The 18,849-nt window shown below is 51.5% G+C and overlaps 1 protein-coding gene across 3 annotated transcripts in view; it reads right to left on the bottom strand.

Annotated features, from left to right (window-relative positions):
* Window positions 1-3,757: 3,757 nt before the first annotated feature.
* The window catches only part of FLOT2 (flotillin 2), a 27,834-nt gene continuing 12,742 nt past the window's right edge, over window positions 3,758-18,849 (bottom strand). Inside the window, exons 3-12 of one of the 3 annotated variants that reach the window (XM_083715226.1) lie at window positions 17,916-17,984; window positions 15,819-15,909; window positions 12,008-12,131; window positions 10,231-10,349; window positions 9,574-9,687; window positions 9,337-9,456; window positions 8,206-8,420; window positions 7,784-7,967; window positions 7,509-7,658; window positions 3,758-5,706 (exon numbers count right to left, since the gene is read on the bottom strand). In XM_083715226.1, the coding sequence (XP_083571352.1) occupies window positions 5,668-5,706; window positions 7,509-7,658; window positions 7,784-7,967; window positions 8,206-8,420; window positions 9,337-9,456; window positions 9,574-9,687; window positions 10,231-10,349; window positions 12,008-12,131; window positions 15,819-15,909; window positions 17,916-17,984 (1,225 nt within the window). In that variant the 3' untranslated portion in view covers window positions 3,758-5,667. Of the gene's footprint in view, window positions 5,707-7,508; window positions 7,659-7,783; window positions 7,968-8,205; window positions 8,421-9,336; window positions 9,457-9,573; window positions 9,688-10,230; window positions 10,350-12,007; window positions 12,132-15,818; window positions 15,910-17,893; window positions 17,985-18,849 lie in introns of all 3 variants that reach the window. The other 2 variants (XM_083715224.1, XM_083715225.1) reach the window with 2 other exon arrangements.

Below are 18,849 nucleotides of genomic sequence, written 5' to 3'. Positions count from 1 at the left end.
TAGATAAGGCAATGATACGTACAATTTTATAACATGCAGAGAATAATATGTATAAATAAATCAGAGAGGGGAGCTGAGGGAAGTTTTTGGAGGGAGGGGGGGAATGTAATTAGTTATATTTGATTTATAATTTGATTTGTTTAATTTGTTTAATATTTTTTTTTAAAGAAACATAAGGGCTGGGGGGGGTCTTGCTTTATTTTTTAGGAGACATTTGATCTGAAACTCCCTGTGTCCCTGTTGAAAACAGCCCTTGATTCAGAACCATATGGACTGCTTTATTTTGGGGGGGCAGGCAGACCACCAGCTTTGTGTGCATGTTCCTAAGAGGGAGCCACCTCAATGGTCAAGGCAGAGAAATGGGTCCATGGAACGCATTCTTCCTGTCTGAGGCCCTGCAAAAACTGACTTGACACAAGCTTGTTTGTCCGCAGGGGTGGCGGTTCCTGGAAGGCTTGCCTGTCAGGGACTGATTAAGGCTGCACATGTCTCTGCCTTGTTATCAGGGGCCCAGCCCAGCCAGATGGAATTGGACGCGGGAGGCATCTGGGCTCCTTTCAATCTGGCCACGTAGATTGGAGGGCAGGCAGGACAGGGAAAGGTAGCCACCCATTCATTCATTCAGAAGAGCCCTGCTGGGGCAGGCCAAAGAGGGCCCACCCAGCGTCACATCCATTAATTTCAGTGGGTCTCCTCTGCAGAAAGCTGATGCTGGCGGGAACTTGTCACCTAAAGCTTTTGAAGGAATTTGGTCTGTGTTATAGGAAAACCTCCTGAGTGGAATGGCGGGTGACGCTGTGGGTTAAACCACAGAGCCTAGGGCTTGCCAATCAGAAGGTCGGTGGTTCAAATCCAAAGGATGTTTCCATGTGCTGCTCTGGTTCTCCAGAAGTGACTTAGTCATGCTGGCCACATGACCCGGAAGCTGTATGCTGGCTCCCTCGGCCAATAAAGCGAGATGAGCGCCACAACCCCAGAGTCGGCCACGACTGGACCTAATGGTCAGGGGCCCCTTTACCTTTTATACTAATAGTTACACCTTGAGCTTGGCTCGGTAGCAAATTGGCAACCAGTGCAGTTCTCTGAGCGCAGGAGTTATGTGCTGACAAGGCCTTCCTTCCGGTCAGCAATCGGACTGCAGCATCCTGCACCAACTGCAGCAGGTTTAAGGGACGCCCTGCATAGAGCGCATTGCAGTAATCCAGTCTTGAAGTTGCCATTGCATGAACTACTGTGGCCAAATTTTCCCAGTCCAGGAATTGTGCTCATGCCTCTCACTTGCCTGGAGAGGTGTGCAAATGCGGGCATAGAAACCAGCCTGCTGTACGAAGGTAACTTTTGCATTCATTCCTCTGCCCACTGTTGCCTCTGGCCCCACCCTCCAAAGGTTGCCCAGAAGGCAGTGTGGCTCTTAGGTTGAAAAAGGTTCCTGACCCCAAACTAAACTGCACACCCATATTCCTTGGACCTTAGGGGATGACCCATGTTCCTAATAGCATTGAGGAGTTGTTAAATTGTGGCTCCAATGCCTTTGTGGGCACTAGACTTCAGGCTATTGCGATTTTAACAGCCAGCTTTTCAGTTGCATTTTGATCTTTTTTTAAAAAATGGTATTCATACACACTGCCTCAAAACTTGGTGCGAATGTATGGGGACAGGTGCTCAATGTCTGGAAGCAAATTGAAGTCTCTTGGAAAAGTGTGTTTACTTGGAGGAGGGATGCCATGCAGGGAGGAGAGTTTCTTAGGAGTGCCCCATTTTTATTCTTAAATTATATACCACCCTAAACCCGGAGGTCTCAGGGTGGTTCACAGAATAAAATCAAAATATAAAACCACAGAATAATCAAAATAAAAACAATACTCCCTCCCCAAAACCCCACATTTTAAAAGGGCATAGGATGTCAATCACCCAAAGACCTGGTTAAAAAGGAACGTTTTTGCCTGTTGCCTAAAGGTGTATAATGAAGGTGCCAGGCGAACTTCTCTGGGGAGAGCATTCCAGAGTCAGGGAGCCACTGCCGAAAAGGCCCTTCCTGTGTTGCCACCCTCCGGACCTCTTGAGGACAAGGGACATGTAGGAGGGTCTCAGAAGATGATCTCAGGGTCTGGGTAGGCACGTATTTCCTGGCGAGAGAGATCAAGCTGTATCTGGGCATAACCATTCTCGCCCCTAGCCAGCTTCCATCAATAAAGGCACTTGTCTTGTGCCAGGCCATCGTCACCCAGCATTCTCTCCCCACCCCATTTTTTCCAGGGTTCTCTATCACACAAAGCTCCTTCCTGTCACCCCCAAGTCCAAAGATTTGCCCTGCTGCAGAGATGCATCAGCAGGTGGAGGCTCTAGGGTGGTGTCTGTGGTGTGCGGATAAGAAGTCCAGCCTCCTTTTGCAAAAAAGAAAAGGGGGAAAGGGACCGCACCCTGGCCTTATCTGAAGCCCCTTTGCTTCATCTGAGACACCAGCCCTCCTCCTCCTCCTGGGCTAAGGAACCGTCTCCTCCCAGGCAAACCCATCTGCAGGACAAGCAAGCCAGGCTGGCCCAGCTGCAGCCCACTCTTCTGACACCAGGCATGCCTCAAAAGCCACCCAAATATAAATGCCAACTTCAGAGGCACCCAGGAAGCTAATGGGACGCCTTCCGATGCCTCCAGAAACAAGTGCAGTTCAGACAGTCAGATGAAGACCTGGGAGAGACCAGGGTTCGAATCCCTACTAGGCCACGAAGCTCCCTGGGCGTGAGCTTGGGCCCAGTCGCTGTCTCTCAGCCGAACCCGCCTCACAGGGTTGTTGTGAGCTCCTTGGGAGAAAAGGTGGGATAATAATAATAATAATAATAATAATAATAATAATAATAATAATAATAATAATTTATTTATACCCCGCCCATCTGGCTGGGTTTCCCCAGCCACTCTGGGTGGCTTCCAACAGAACACTAAAATACAATAACCTATTAAACACTAAAAGCTTCCCTAAACAGGGCTGCCTTCAGATGTCTTCTAAAAGTTTGGTAGTTGTTTTTCTCTTTGACATCTAGTGGGAGGGCGTTCCACAGGGCGGGCGCCACCACCGAGAAAGCCCTCTCTCTCATTCCCTGTAACCTCACTTCTCGCAATGAGGGAACCGCCAGAAGGCCCTTGGTGCTGGACCTCAGTGTCCGGGCAGAACAATGGGGGTGGAGACGCTCCTTCAGGTATACTGGACCTTTGAGGCCGTTTTGGGCTTTAAAGGTCAGCACCAACACTTTGAATTGTGCTTGGAAACGTACTGGGAGCCAATGCAGATCTCTCAGGACCGGTGTTATGTGGTCCTAGCAGCCACTCCCAGTCACCAGTCTAGCTGCCGCATTCTGGATTAATTACAGTTTCCGGGTCACCCCCAAAGGTAGCCCCACGTAGAGCGCATTGCAGTAGTCCAAGCGGGAAATAACCAGAGCATGAACCACTCTGGTGAGACAGTCCGCGGGCAGGAAGGACCTCATATTGTGTACCAGATACAGCTGCTAGACAGCCGCCCTGGACACAGAATTGAACTGCGCCTCCATGGACAGCTGTGAGTCCAGAATGACTCCCAGGATAGAAATGTGATAATAAGCTGAGCCATGCCTGGAGACCCACAGCAGGTGGGGTGGGAAGGGGAGAGCCCCCCTGTATCTCCCAAGAGCAGCAGTGGGGTTCCCACCACCCCAGAGAGGCTCCCGCTTGCACCGTCTCCTCTTTGGAAACCAGGACGGAAAAAGACGAGACGAAGGCGGCCTGGTGAGGTCACAATAACTTTTTATTGTACATTATTTCACACTTGGGATGCACACGGGGCCCCCGGCGAATCCTGGCACAGGCGGTCATGCACCACATATCCATGCAGAGAACGCGTGGCGTGGGGGGGGGGGAGGAGAGCAGGCGATGGGGGGGGGGAGAAGAGGGAAGGTAAAATGGGGACAGGAATCCAGTGCTCTCTCCCTGAAAGCTGACAGAGGGGCACCACCCAGGCCTTTCTGTGTCTGGTGGGGGGTGAGGGAAACATCCTTGGGCCCCAAAGAGCCCCTCGCTTCCACCCAAGCTTCCAGACCCCACACTGAACCTTTGGCGGCACAAACCCAGATCCTGCTCCGAATAAAATAAAAATAAAGAACTTGGCACCCTCCCACCTCCTTCACAGTACTTAGGTGGGGTATAAAAAGTGAGGGGGGGGGGCTCTGAAATGCAGCAGCAGCAGCCTGCACAGGAGGCAATTGCAAGAAAGCATGGCTGGGATACCCCCCCCCCCCCGCATGCGGAGAGCAAACAGGCACGCTTCACATGTAAGAATAATAAACAGTACAGACGCTTGTGTGAACAGTACAGACTGGGGAGGAGGAAGGTGCATAGAAACCCTGCAAAAGGGGGGGGAGGCCTTCCACTGCCCTCCTGCACCTCCCCCAAACTGTCATGGAGCCATGTTTGCATCTGGAGGGTGGGGGCACCATGTAGCAAATTGCAAAGGGAGAAGGGGATCTCTACGGCACAGAGGAGCAGGGAAAGAGAGGGGTCTGCGTTTTGCAAGACAAGAGGTGCAGAAGGCAGGTGCCTTCCATTCTAGTGCACACAGGGTAATGCCAACCACTGGGTAATGCCAGGCAACGGGCTCCAGGGCCTCTCGCCAGTGGGGCAGGGAGGGACTGCTTCGAAATTCCCTGCTTAGGATACAAGACCGGCTCCCTCTCTCCCACGGTTCAGGGAGAAAGCAGACAAGCAGTTTGCCAGAGTCTCGCGCGCCTTTCCTCTCCCTTCCTAGTTCTGGAGGGGTGGGTGAAGGAGCCCCGGGGAGCATAAGCAGGCTGACCACGGCCTGGCGGGCATCTGCAAGACATGGGAGCAGAAGGCAGGATGCCCAGAGGGGTTCTTGAGGTTTCTGCCAACTGTGGATGCAGGGCAGGTGTGATGGACCACCGAAGAAATCAGGCACTGTGTGTGTTGTGTGTGTATTCGGACTGATGGCGAGCAAGATATGTTCATGGCGTTTGCGGAACGAGAGGTCGTGGCATTGATTTGGCCCTGGGCTGCGGGGAAGCCCGCCAGGTGCCCACGGCTTGAGGTCCCGGCAAGGGGTTGGGCTGAGCGGGCGTGTAACAATATGGCGGCCTCCACCGCCTGCCCCCTTTGGAGCTACAAGAGCACAGGGACCGCTGGCAGATATGGCTCAATCTCAATCCGCCATTGGCACCGAGAGGGGCAGTGGCCAGGGACACCCCCCATCAGCGCCTTGAAGGGCCGTGTCCCCTCCGCAGCACAAAAGCATATGGAAGGGGGAAGTTCTCCTCAACTGGGGCAGCAGGGCCCAGCATCGAGCCTCCTCCCAATTTGGGGGTGCGTCCTCCCTGCCCCGAGAACGGCGCAGCGGTCGGTCAAGGCACAGACTTTGCAAGAGCACAGACAAGAGAGGGGAGAAAGTGTTGGCTAGCATGACACAGAGCGGGGCTGGGGGGTTACAAAAGAAGGAAACCTCTATTGGAAATGCAAGGACTAGCGGGGGCGCCCCCCCCCGCTCAGATCCCCCGAAAAAGATATAAGGCACCCGAGAGTAGCCCCCACCATCTCCACGGATGAAGAGGAGCTCGCAGTGTTTGCGGCAGTCGGTGGGAAGTGCATAAATGGAAGGAGAGGGGGGGCTCTTCACCAGCTGGCCTCCTCTCAGGCCTGGGCTCCGGTCGCTTTCTGAATGAGCGGGATCTGCGAGGGAGAAGAGAGGGTGGGACAAAGACCGTCAGGGACCATTTCCTCCTTCCCGTAGCTTCTTACTTCTTTATATGCTACCCTTCCTCAAAGGTTCTCAGGCAAAAGCACAAATAAATAGTTAAAACAGAAACGACAAAATAGAAACAAGCCCCCCTCCCCAAGCCCTACACATTTAAAAGGCTGTTGAATATTAATCAGCCCAAGACCTGGTTGAAGAGGAACGTTTTTGCCTGACAGCTAAAGGTGTATAATGAAGGTGCCAGGGGAGCCTCCCTGGGGAGAGCATCTCACAAACGGGGAGCCACCGCAGAAAAGGCCCCGTTCTCGTGTTGCCACCCTCCAGATACCTTGCAGAGGAGGCACAAAAAGAAGGGCCTCCAAGGACAACTGCAGGATCTGGGTCGGTTCATAAGGGGAGAGATATTGCAGTCCTGACAGTTTAAGGCTTTAATTGGGCCCGGAACTCAGCAGCAGCCTGGACTCAGCGTCGCTGGGGAATTCAAAATGGCACCCAAATGTAGGCAAAAAACTACTCCTTAAGCTTGGGAACCATCTGGTTGTGGAAGCTTAAGATGTATCCAAATGCATATAACATCAGAAGAGACTGCTGGATCAGACCAAAAGGGGCCCTGCCTGGTCCAACTTCCTGTTCTCACAGGGGCCAAACAGACGCCCATTGTAGGAAACAGCTAAGCTGGACCTGAGCGCAACAGCAACACTCTCCCCCTTGCAGTTCCGAGGAACGGGCATTCAGGGGCATTTACAGGTGAAACTTGTTCTTCCACACTTTTCCCTTCCGCATAACTTTCCATTAATGTGCTTCGATACAGCACTTTGGGAACATCCAACTTCTTCTGCAATTACCTTTTGAGGCTTTCCCTCCTTATGGAGGGTCTCAGTGATGGCTTTCTGCACAACTGTCAGGTCAGCAGCCTTTCCCAGGATTGTGCTTCCTACTGAACCAGACTGAGAGACCATTTAAAGGCTCAGGAACCCATTGCAGGTGTTATGGATTGAATAGCTGCTGCAGCTTTTCACAATATTCTAATTTTCTGAGATTGTTAATTTGGGGTTTTCATCAGCTGTACGCCATAATCATCACAATTATAACAAATAAAGGCTTGACATATCTCGCTTTGCATGTCATGAGTCTATCTCATATGTTAGTTTCGCCTTTTCAGCTGAATTACTGAAATAAACGAACTTTTCCACGATATTCTAATTTTTTGAGTTTCACCTGCACTGTCTCCAACACTGCCACAGGGGCATTGTGGCTGGTAGCCCAACAGCCATATCCTCCAAAACAATTCCTTAATCCGCTCACCTGTTGCCCTTGTTCCATATCTTTAGGTGCCAGGCAAGAACATTCCTTCCTGTGGTGGGGCAATTATTATTTCTGTTTGTTACTATACTACGTATTTTGATGTTTTCATCTTATAAACTGCTCTATGATCCTCAGATGAAGGGCAGTATAGAAATTAATTCAATAATAAAAATAAACCCACTCGTTTGGACCACTAACACTGAATGTTGTGTGGCCGTCAATGCCATTGTTTAAGTATATGCTGTGAGAATGAGGACTCCCCTTTTGTCCCTCCTGAACCCCCATCATTCAGCTTCACCAGCGTCTCCAATGAGTTCTGGTATTGAAGAAAGAAGAGCCTGCTGGATCAGGCCAGTGGCCCATCTGCTGTGAGCTCCAGTTAAGAAAAGAAGCAGAAATTAAAGCAGCATTAAAAATATATATATATTTCAAAGGGCAGGCAGTCTGTTCCTGTCTGCCCTGCCCACCTCACCTTGGAGAGGTCGACCCCTGTGAGGGCATGGACGGACGCAGGGAGCTCAGCCAGCAGCCGGTTCACATCCGTAGTCATCTTGTTGTTTTCCCCGCTGAGGATGACGATTTCATCCACCTTTGAGAGAGGTGCGGCCACCTTGGCAGCAATCTGAGAGGGACAGAGAGAGAGAAAGAGAGAGAAGGCAGTGTGTCAGGATCCAGGCGCAGACCCAAGGGGGAGAGAGGCAGGCAGCTCTCTCTCTCCCCCCCCCCAATCCCCATCCGCCTCCTCACCTGGGGCAGGGCCTCCAGGACCAAGGCCATCTTGGCTGCCTCCCCATACTGCTGGTAGGCCTCTGCCTTGAGCTTCATCTTCTCAGCCTCCGCTTTGCCAATGGCCTCGATCACCAGGGCCTCCGCCTCTCCGATCTTGCGGATCCTCTCCCCTTCGGCCCGAGCGATCAGCACCTGCTTCACCCTTGAGAGGGAGAGAGCTTTGTCTAAGTTTTCCCCCTAGGATGTGGGGCACACAAGGCCTAAGAGTGGGACGCCTCCTCCAGCGGTGGCTCAGAGCAGGGGCTTTCCAGACCCTCCACGCAGCAAAAGTTCTCACAGGGGGGTCCATGGGTAGCTTTACTTGGGGACACATCCCCAGGCCCCTCTGGCTGTGCAAGGCCCCCTAAGGAAGGGAAACCCCACCCTGCAGCCCCACTCACTTCTCTCCCTCGGCAATCTCCTGCATGCGGTGCGCCTCTGCTTCCGCTGGCAACTTGACAGTGGCAATGAGCTCCTTGTCCATGCGGATGACCTCCTGTTCCTCAACGTCAATCTGCTTCCGGCGCTGCACGACCTCAATCTCGATCTCCTCTTGGCGGATCTTCTGCTGCTCTTTGGCTCCTTGCAGCTCGTACGCCAGCTGGGCCTGTGCCGTCTGCAAAGAGATGGGGAAGGGGCCACAAGGAGGTTACATGGCCTGCAATTGAAAAAAAGCCCCCACTTCGTCCTGATGAGCCCTATAAATCACTCTGAGGCTCAGGACTGGGTTACACCAGCATCCTACATTTTCCTGTCCTTGTGTGACAATGTCCTCACCCCCTCTCTGCAAACTGTAAATTCACTTTAACTTATATGTCACTTGGCTGTGAAAAACAACCACCTCAATAAATTATCAATAAAAAGAATTAACCACAATAACTTAAGACATTCAAGTTGCAATGGACTATAGACTAAAAGCAGATTAGAACTTGCACCAGGTGTTTAAACGTCAGTGCAGGCTTGTCAAAACAAGAATTCGTAGCGGGGGCCTAAAGACTCCTTGCCTGCCTGGTATCAATAGGCAGGGAGTTCCAAAGTGCAGGTGCTGCCCCACTAAAAGATCAAGTTCTTACAAATGCAGAACAGGGAATATATAGTGCCTGTAACAGAGTCAGTTCCACCAATCAAAGCAGGTTGAGTGGGTGCATATGGGAAAGGGTGATTTCACAGGTAAGCTGGTCTCAAGTTGCTAAAGGCTTTATATACCAATATTAACACCTGGAACTTGGGGCCTGGAACTCAACTAGCCTCCTCTTCCAGGTCTCCGTTCCACAACCTATTTATTCTTCCCTTTTGTCACCGAAACCACTTCCCAATTTTTATCCTGCCTGCACACCAGCACTGTGTCTCTGCTGTGGGCAGGCAGCAGCTGTGCGGATCCATTTCAGAGAAACCAATTTCTCAAACATCTTGGTGGTTGGTGAACACTCTGGCTGATGGCTCCTACACCCACCTACCCACCCCAGAAGTTAGAAAGTTCTTTCTACCGAAGCCCCAAAGCGCTCCTCTGAGTCCCAATCCTCTCCACGCACCTTTATGTTGATCTCTTGGCTGAAGGCGGCTTTCTGCATTTCGAAGGCACGCTTCGAGTCGGCTACCTTGGTGTCCGCCATGAACTTCACATCCAACATTTCTCTCTTGTATTCTGCCTCCTGCAGGAGGAAAACAGTCAGAAGGCAGAGGTCAGCTGACCACGCTCAGAGTGACGCTGGAGCCTGGGCAGGAGCATAAGACGGGCCTCTCCTCTCCTCCTGCGCCATTTGACGTACCCGGATGCCGGCGTCTCGCTCTGCCTCAGCCACCCCGATATCAGCGTCTCTCTGCACCACAGCGGTCTGGGTCTTCCCTAGTGAGCTCAGGTAGCTGACTTTATCGTAGACATCCTGCGCGGGGAGGAGAGAAATTGCTCCATTCAGGAAATCTGAGAGAGACGTAGCTCAGCGGACAGGAATGCAGACCGGGGACTTCCCTGCCTCTTCGAGGGCAAGGGCCGTAGTTCAGCGTCCGAGCCTCTGAGTAGCATGCAGAAGGCCAAGGGTTCAATCCCCAATGGCATCTCAGGGTAGAGCTGGACAGCTGCTGCTGCCTGTTAGTGCAGGCAGCACTGAGCTAGATGGCCTGACTCTGTGTACGGCAGCTTCCTTTGTATTTGAATAATCCACTAAGCAACAAAGGCCTTTCTGGGGTATTGAAACAGATGATCAGACATGACGAGAGGCATATAAAAATGATGTCTGGCATGGAGACATTGGATGGAGGTTTCCTTCCCTCTCTCGTAATCCTAGAACCCACAGGCCTCCAACGAAGCTGCGTGTTGGAGGGTCAGAGCAAAGGAAGCACTTCTTCACGCAGCGCAGAGTTAGACTGCGGAACTCCCTCCCACAGGAGGCAGCGAGGGCTAACTCAAAAAGGGACGCGGCTCGTACCTTGATAGTGAAACTCAGGATCTCAATGCCCATCCGGCCCACATCAGGAGCCGCCACTTCCCGCACGAGCTTGGCAAATTGGTCCCTGTCCTGGTAGATCTGCTCGACGGTCAAGGTCCCTGCAGAAGGGGGAGGCAGAAGACAAGATGGTGGCTGGCACGATGGAGGCAAAGTGGCTATGAAGAAGGGAGTCCAGGAGACGCCCGTACGGCATGTGCTTCTGCCAAGCCAAGTGAGCAGAAAGAAAGGTCCCATCTGCACTAAACATCTGAACCAGTCATTGTACTGCTTCGAACGGTCATGGCTTGCCCGCTAAAGATCTTGGGATATGTAATTTATTAAGGGTGCTCAGAGTTGTTCCCAAGAACCCTATGCTCCCCAAAGAACTACCATTCCCAGCATTCCCTGGGAAGGATTGATTGTTAAACCACTCTGGGCACTGCAGCTGCGGGAGGCGAACAGGGGTCTCAGCACCCTGAACAGACTGCAGCTCCCAGAGTTCTTTGGGGGGCGCCATGAACGTTTAAAGGGGTGCAATGCTGCTTTAAACATATAATAGCGCAGATGGGGTCAATGGTTATGCTCCCCAAGGAGAAAAAGTTTAGCTAGCTCTTCTCAGGCAGCGACATGCACACTGAAGTTGAAAGGACTGCAATTCAACAGTACTTTTTTATTATGTCCAGGGGAATTGTATGTAAAAGGAATTGGAAGGGAATAAAAAACATTCCCTACCTAAGTTGCAAGCAATCACAATGCCCTGACATAATCAATAAGCAACAAAGCATGGAAAACCCACAAACATCGTTCCAACATGCTCTGCAACGTGTGAACGCTTGATAAAACTCACTAAATATATCTAAAAAATTCTTTACAACAGGAAAATAGGGACACTCCTGTAGAGTCGGTAGAATTGTAGAGTTGGCTCAGGGACCCCAAGGGTCATCTAGTCTAGCCCTCTGCAAGGCAGGAATCTCGAAGCATCCATGACAGGTGGCCATCTAATCTCTGCTTAAAAACCTCCAGTTAAGGGGACTTGCAGGGGGAATTCATTCCAGTGTCGAACAGCTCTTATCATCAGAAAGTTCTTCCTGATGTTTAGTGGGAATCTCCTTTCTTGTAACTTGAATCCATTGGTTCGAGTCCTACCTCCCAGAGCAGGAGAAACCGTCTTGCTCACTCTTCCATGGGACAGCCCTTCAGATAATGGAAGATGGCCATCCTGTCTCCTCTCCATCTCCTCTTTCCCAGTTTAAACATACCCAACTCCCTCAACTGCTCCTCATCAGGCTTGGTTTACAGGCCCATGGCCATCCTGGTCTCCCTCCTCTGCCCACCTTCCAGCCTGTCAACATCCTTCTTAAATTGTGGTGCCCAGAACTGGACACAGTACCTCAGGTGTGGTCTGACCAAGGCAGAATAGAGGGGTACTATGACTTCCCTTGACCTGGACACAAGACCTCTGTTGATGTGGCCTAGAACTGTAGATACCACAGCTTCCATAAGAAGTTGAAGACTGCCATTGCCTCAGATTAAAGAACCGTCAGCTTCACACAATAAAAGCACCACCTGTGTATTTACGACATTTTGAATGCGACCAAGCAGTTAAATGTATGTAACACTGCATTTAATATCCCAGTTACTTTTACGTATGTTTTCCCCCTTGACAAAAAAAAAAATGCTACTGAAACAGTGTTGGGAACACCAATCCTCGCAGCCGCTTATTTCCAGACGTTTATGCGAAGCGAGAGAGGGGCGCCTCCCCAGCCACGCCCCCCACCTAGGATGGAGCGCAGGTGCCCTTCCAGCGTCTGGAGGACCACATTCTTGATGTCCTGCACGTTCTTGCCCAAGAACTGCTCACAAGCCACCGCGAGAAGCTCCCTTTCGGTCAGGATTTTCACCTGCAGGCAAAGAGAGAGAGAGAGAAAAGAAGAAGACATTTGACGTGAGCCACGAAGGGGTCAATACGGTCAACGAAGTGATAGGCTAGTGACAGAAGCAGAGCCTGTGACCACTGGGGCACCCTTGGGGTGGCTCGGCTCAGCTCTGCCCCACAAGGATCAGGTCACCAGCAGCCCTCTTCATACCCATTAGCAGCAAACCGGGAGTTTTTGTTAGGAGGCAGGCTGCAGGGGAACCCTGTACCTGATTTTAAAACTCTTTGCATCGGTTCCTGATCCGGGAGAGCAAACCAACAGAATGGGTGGCCCCAGAGGAAGCAGCCTCAAAGCAGCAAGGCCACAAGTTCTGGGGGTCCCGGCACCCTGGCTCTGCATCCAAGAGGAGGACATTCTGTAAGCCAGGTTTGGGGCCATTGCTACCCCTCTACAGATGTTGCTGGGCACCAGCTCCCATCATTCCCTTGGAAACTTGGGAGTTGGAGGCCAGCAACAGCTGGAGGGCCACAGGGTCCCCCATCTGCTGTAAGCAAAACCAGGAGCCCACCCCCCTCTTGCTCCTGCTGCAGGGAGGCAATGGAGGCATCAACCCATTGCACACGGAGCTCAAAAGCACCCCTGCATGAACAATTCAGAAGGTTTGGCATCATAATGTCAGAATATATGCGAACTTGCTTCTGCTCTCCCCCCCCCCCCCAAAAGTCATTTCCTTAAAACTGGGAGCTCTTGAGAGTAAGCAGGCTGGCCAGATCACCTGAGTGCTTTTCTCTTTCTCCCGAAATAATAATAATAATAATAATAATAATAATAATAATAATAATAATAATAATTATTATTATTATTATTATTTTATTTATTTACACCCCGCCCATCTGGCTGAGTTTCCCCAGCCACTCTGGGCGGCTCCCAATCGAGTGTTAAAAACAATACAGCATTAAATATTAAAAACCTCCCCAAACAGGGCTGCCTTCAGATGTCTTTTAAAGAGAAGATAGCTGCTTATTTCCTTCACATCTGGTGGGAGGGCGTTCCACAGGGCGGGTGCCACTACTGAGAAGGCCCTCTGCCTGGTTCCCTGTAACCTCACGTCTCACAATGAGGGAACCGCCAGAAGGCCCTTGGTGCTGGATCTCAGTGGATGGTACAAGCTGGTGAAAAGCCAGCAAGCTTCTCTTGTACCAGTTTCAGCTGATTATTCCGTTTGGGGATTGCAAGCGCCGCTTGAGATCGGCAGGAAGGGGGTAGCTGTTTATCCCAACTGCAAAAAATGAGCCAGGGAAGTTTGGGTGGTGGGGGTCTGTACTGGACTCTGCAGGTTATCCACCAGGAAGGAAGGAAGCTTGTATGTCTGTGTAGGCTGGACATAATTTCACTCTCCCATCCTGGGGCCGCTCCTAAGGTTCAAGTTTCTCCCCCCCCCCTTTAGCCTTTAGGGGTCTTAGCCAACTAGATTCTGCTCAGAGCAGACCTATTAAACTGATGCATCTCACTCAGTCATTCCTATCACTTCAGTTGGTGTACTCTGAGCAGAAATAACATCGGATACAACCTCATAATTCCTTCTCTCGTCTGGCCTGGTAGGAAAGAGAATGCACCCAAATGGCACAGAAAGAAAAAGAAAAAACCATTCCCAGGAGGAGGTTGTTGTTGTTGTTGTTGTTTTAAAAAATAAAAATTAAAAAGCAAATTAAAAATGTGAGCCGGCCAGCAGGCTTGATAAAATATACATAAAATAGCAGGAGACAGAGGCTTTATTAATGTTAACACAGCTGGGATTACGAAGGCAATGAACTTTTAAAAAATAAAAATCCTACAGCTGTTTTAATTGGGGAAGCCAGGAGTTCATCGCCACATTGCACAACCCCAGAGAAAACTCAAAAATAACGATGGGAGGAAAAGGGACAGGAGACAGATGTGATGGGAGGAATCCCAGTGCCTTATTAAGGAGAAATGTCCCCCAGGGCAAGCATATTTACTTGCCCCACTGAATAATCCCTGCTCTCCTCTGCGCTGTTCTGGGGGTTCTCTTGACCACTCTTCCAAGAGCCAATTAGGGTGAGGAAAGGAGGGGGATGGAAGCCTCATTGGGACGCCATCAGTTGAATCTCCCGCCCCCCATTCTATCGGCCTGCCTGAAATCCACGTCCCTATTCCCTGAAAGTAAGATGGGAGGGTGCTCTTGGGAAGCTTCCAGCCTCACCCTGCCACTTTGCCCCTCCTAGAACTATAAAAGGGGCCAGGGTGGGGTGGGGTGAACAGTGGGAATTGCCTCGCAAAGCACTGCAGGGACACAGGAAGCTGCCTTAGACTCAGACCCCTGGGTCCATCGATCTCAGTACTGCTTGCACTGACCGGCAGCAATGGCTCAGGATTTCAAGGCTGGGATATTCTCCCCAACCTGAAGATGCAGGTGGAGGCTGAATCTTCTGCATGCAAAGTGGATGCTCTGCCCACTGAGTTACGGACCTTCCCTTCGTCTTCCCAATAAGACCGTGGAGATTAGCCACGATGTTCAGGTCCCTGTTCAAGGGAAATTCCTGCTGGACAAGCATGGCTGAAGTAATAATATTTTAATAATAATACTTTTATTATTTATAGGCCACTCATCTGCCTGGGTTGCCTCAGTCACTCTGGGTGGCTCTCAGCACAATATTAAAAGCACAATAAAGCCTCAAACGTTAAAAACTTCCCTGTACAGGGCTGCCTCCAGATATCTTCTAAAATTAATATAGTTCATTATCTGTTTGACATCCGATGCGAGGGCAGACGCCTCTACCAAGAAGGCCCTCTGCCTCACACCCGTTTTTTAAAGGGGGCTTGCGCCTCTGGCATTTGTGGGTGCTTGCCTATGGAAGAAAACCAGACTCGGAATGAGTTAGCTGGTACTTGCTGGGGGGGTGGGGGGGGCTGAGTGTCTTGATAAACTTGAGACGTTTCTGGCTGCAAAATGGCTCCTCTGCTGCAATGACCCTGCAGCCAGCAGCACTCCAGAGACAGAGGGTGGACGAAGCACCAGCTCAGGAGCTGGGCCAGGTCTGGAGCTCTGGCCAATGGTCTGGGGTGACGGTAGCCCAGTGACTTTTGGTGGACAGCAGGAGTGCCCCTATCCCTGCGGTAGACCAGATGACTGGGCCAAACCTAAGGGGACCCCCACCCAGGAGGGGTCCATGAAATCAGCAGAAACTGGGGCAAGGGGTGTGGTTTTTTTGCTAGCTATCTCCTAGGGGAACAACAGCAACACAGAGGTGGGTGGGGCCAGCTCACCACACTCTGCTCCAAAGAGGCCCTCCAGGAAAACCAGTAGCTCCTTGTGGTTTCAGGCCCGCCACAATTAGAACATTTGCATATGTAGGGGGAGAAAACACCGAAGAAATATTCCAGAGCGTCTTGACAACCAGCATGAGTTCGGACCAAGGGTGGCAGTGCAGCAGCCCAGGAGCAGGGGTGCGTGTGGCTTTTTCACAAGTGGCGACAGCGCCCTCTGCTGCCCAGGTGGGAGAGAAGCAAGGGCCTCGTGGGTGGGGGACCATGCAGCGGCAAACTGGCGGTAGAGGGGGAGAATCAGCTATCGAACAAAGGACCGGTGTTTTTGGAGCAGACAGCGCCTCTCTCGCTCCCCTGGGAGGGAGAGACCAGGAAGGGTTACAGAGGCATGCATTCCTGAAAGGAGGTGTTTTCAAGTTACTGTACCTGGGCCACACCTGTGACAGTTAAAGCTACCCCCTCCGCCGTCTCTACGTCCTCGCACCTGGGCTGTAACGTCATTATCTCTAGGGAAATCCTGCCAAAAAACGTAAAACATTGGCACGTTTCCAGGTAACAGGCTCAGCTCTCTTCCCCTGTGGCTCAGGGCCACCTGCTGCTTTCCTCCCAGGTAATGCAGATGCAAGATGTACGGCTGCCTGGCCAAAAAGTTAGAGGGGGCTCCCTCCCCCACCCCCAGCCCTAAAAAAACGAGGGCCGCTTGGCTGTGTTGGAAGCCAGTGGAGAAAAGCCTTGAAGCCACATGGACCAGGTAAACACAAAGAGGCCCCACTGCGAGGTTTCTCCTCCCAGAAGGGGGGCGCCCCCTCCTACTTCTCAGGCCTCAGAAGGACAGCTGCCTGCCTGAAGCACCCTAGTGTGTCCACACTGAAGGTCAGCGCTGGAAGCTGCCTGGGCAAAGGACTGAGGAAGCAGGCTCCTGGGATGTTGGCTGGTTTATGAACCTAAGCATCATAAGAAGGACCCCCTGTGAGGTTGAGGCTAGGCTACTGTAGTGTGCTGGGGTCACCCTTGGAGACTGTCTAGATGCGGGGAAAATATCGGGTTTCCTCCGAGGTGGAGAAATTGTGCGTAGGCTGAAAATCTTTGGGGAGTTAGGATTTAAAAGCCACCCCCCATTTGGGCTGGCTTTTGTTCCTATGAGCTGAGCTGCGGGAAAGGTTTCATACACAAGCTTTCTTTTAATCTTGGCTGAATGAGACACACAAATGTATTTTAAAAAAACGCATACACACCATGACAGGCTCTGCCATCCGGGCTTTGCTAACCGTCCAGGTGTTCTGGACTACAGCTCCCACCAGCGCCAGCATCATCATATAGCTGCACTGGCACGGTGGGGGGCTGATGGGAACTGTAGTCCACATCACCTGGGCTGAGGAAGGCTGCTCTGATCCTTCTGGACACGGTACTACAGAAGGCAGGTGGGCCTGTCACAGATTACAGAAGGCCTTCTGCTGCTTAGGTGGAAACATTCGATTCCCTCCACGGTTATACTAAGAGAAAGGGGCTGATTATAGTTGTTATCAACCTTCCTCTGGCCAGGTGCCCTGCCCAACTCCCATCAGGGTGGGAGGCCAGCATGGCCAATGGTCGGGGATGCTGGAAACAACGCCTGGAGGGCCAGCCCTGGCTGGGGGAGGTTGGGATTGAAGTTTCGGAGAAGCAAACGCACTTGCCAGGCATGTGCTTTTCACCTGATGGGTGGTGTGTTCAGCTCACAGAGTCGACTTGGCCAACCAAACACCCTACTACTGACAGGGGGGGCAGAGCACCTGCTTTGCATGGGGGCAGCCCCCTAAACTTAGAGAAGGGCTAGTGGCTGGGAAGACCCTTCTCTGCCAGAAATGCTGGAGAGTTGCTGTCAATCAGGGCTAGGACACAGGAAGATGCTTTGCAGCGAGTCAGAAGGTTGGTGCATCCAGCTCAGGCTGATCTGCCCTTGGCGGGGGCAGGCAGAGGATGTATTTTTCCTGACACATTTCAGGTGCCACAGGACAGCCTGCTCTGGGACTGGCTCAGGAAGTCTCCTATGTCCCCAAGGGGTAGGATCCTAGGCCCCTCTTTCCTCTCCCTCTCTCTCTCTCTCTCTCCCACAGCTGCCTTTCTGTCCCTGTGCGAGGCTGGTGAAGCAGGCGGATGTGGCAATGGCGGAGGGGCGGAGGGGGTGGACGAGCGGATGCTAGCCGTGTTCCCAGAACCCTGTGAGAATTTTGGAAGAGCTTTTGCATGCATCTCTCTCTCCCTCTCTCTCTCTCCATTACCATGGGGTGCAACAGCAGGTAGCAAGAGCCAGAGACAAGGGGGAGGAGGAAGGCGAAGGAGAGAGAAAGCGCTGGTGCCGAGAGCGGCTGCTAGAGAAAGGAAAAAATATATTAAGAAGAGCAAGCCCTCAAGTCCTTGTGCCGCCACGGTCGCTGCTTGCTGCTCTGCCGCTGTGTGAGAAAGAATGGAGAGAAGGAGACCGGTTAGGGACAAGAGGTTAGAAGCGGGCAGATTATTACCTGTGCGACCCCCGTTACGTACAGTGGGACCCCCTCCGACGTCTCAATATTCTCACAGCGACAAAGGATGGTCATAACCTCCAAAGACAGTCTGAACAGTGATAAATAAAGGTAGGACAGCAAACACACAAAGGTGGTGGTTACCAGAGAGCAAGAGAACACCAGAATTTGCCAAGGAGGAAAGACGGGACTCCGGGGTGGGGGTTGCATCTTGGGGCCAGGCAAGAGGGGCCGGGTATTTGAAGGAGGCAATGCTGAGCCAAGGCCACCGTTGCCCCCAAAGAACCTGCCCTACTCTGGGTACAACCCCCAACACACACACATATCCTCCCCAAAGGACTCCCCAATTATGAAAGCATCATCCCCACCCTGGACTGCTCTGCTCTGTTTACCTGTATAGCAGGTTTAAAGGGCCCTTTTTCTCATCACACTTTCACTGGGATCGGGGAAACCCTGCTTTTTCTATTTGTAACGGCAGGTGGTTTTGCTTTTGATCTTAAGCCTTCACTGGTTTACATTTTAAAAATATATATATTATTCTTGAATGGTTATAGGTAGGTAGACGTGTTGCTCTGCCGTAGTCAAAACAAAATTTAAAAAATCCTTCCAGTAGCACCTTAGATACCAACTAAATTTGTTATTGGTATGAGTTATGTGCATGCACACTTCTTCAGATACAGATCTGAAGAAGTGTGCACGCACACGAAAGCTCATACCAATAACAAACTTAGTTGGTCTCTAAGGTGCTACTGGGAAGGAATTTTTTTATTCTTGAATGGCTTTGCCATTTGTACACTGGGGCTGTCTGGCTGGTGTTGACCCACGGCAGTGCCTTTTCTGTGCTGGCTCCCAATCTGCAGAATGCCCTCCCTGCTGAGGCGTGCTTCTCTGCTGACTTTCAAGAGGCATTATAGAATATTTGTGTTGTTGGCCAAATGACACTGTTCCTGGCATTC

The sequence above is a fragment of the Podarcis gaigeae genome, assembly GCF_964106915.1.
Source record: "Podarcis gaigeae genome assembly, chromosome: 15".
Classification (NCBI taxonomy): Eukaryota; Metazoa; Chordata; class Lepidosauria; order Squamata; family Lacertidae; genus Podarcis; species Podarcis gaigeae.
The sequence above is the reverse complement of the archived record's forward strand: the minus strand, read 5'-3'. Positions and strand labels throughout refer to the sequence as shown.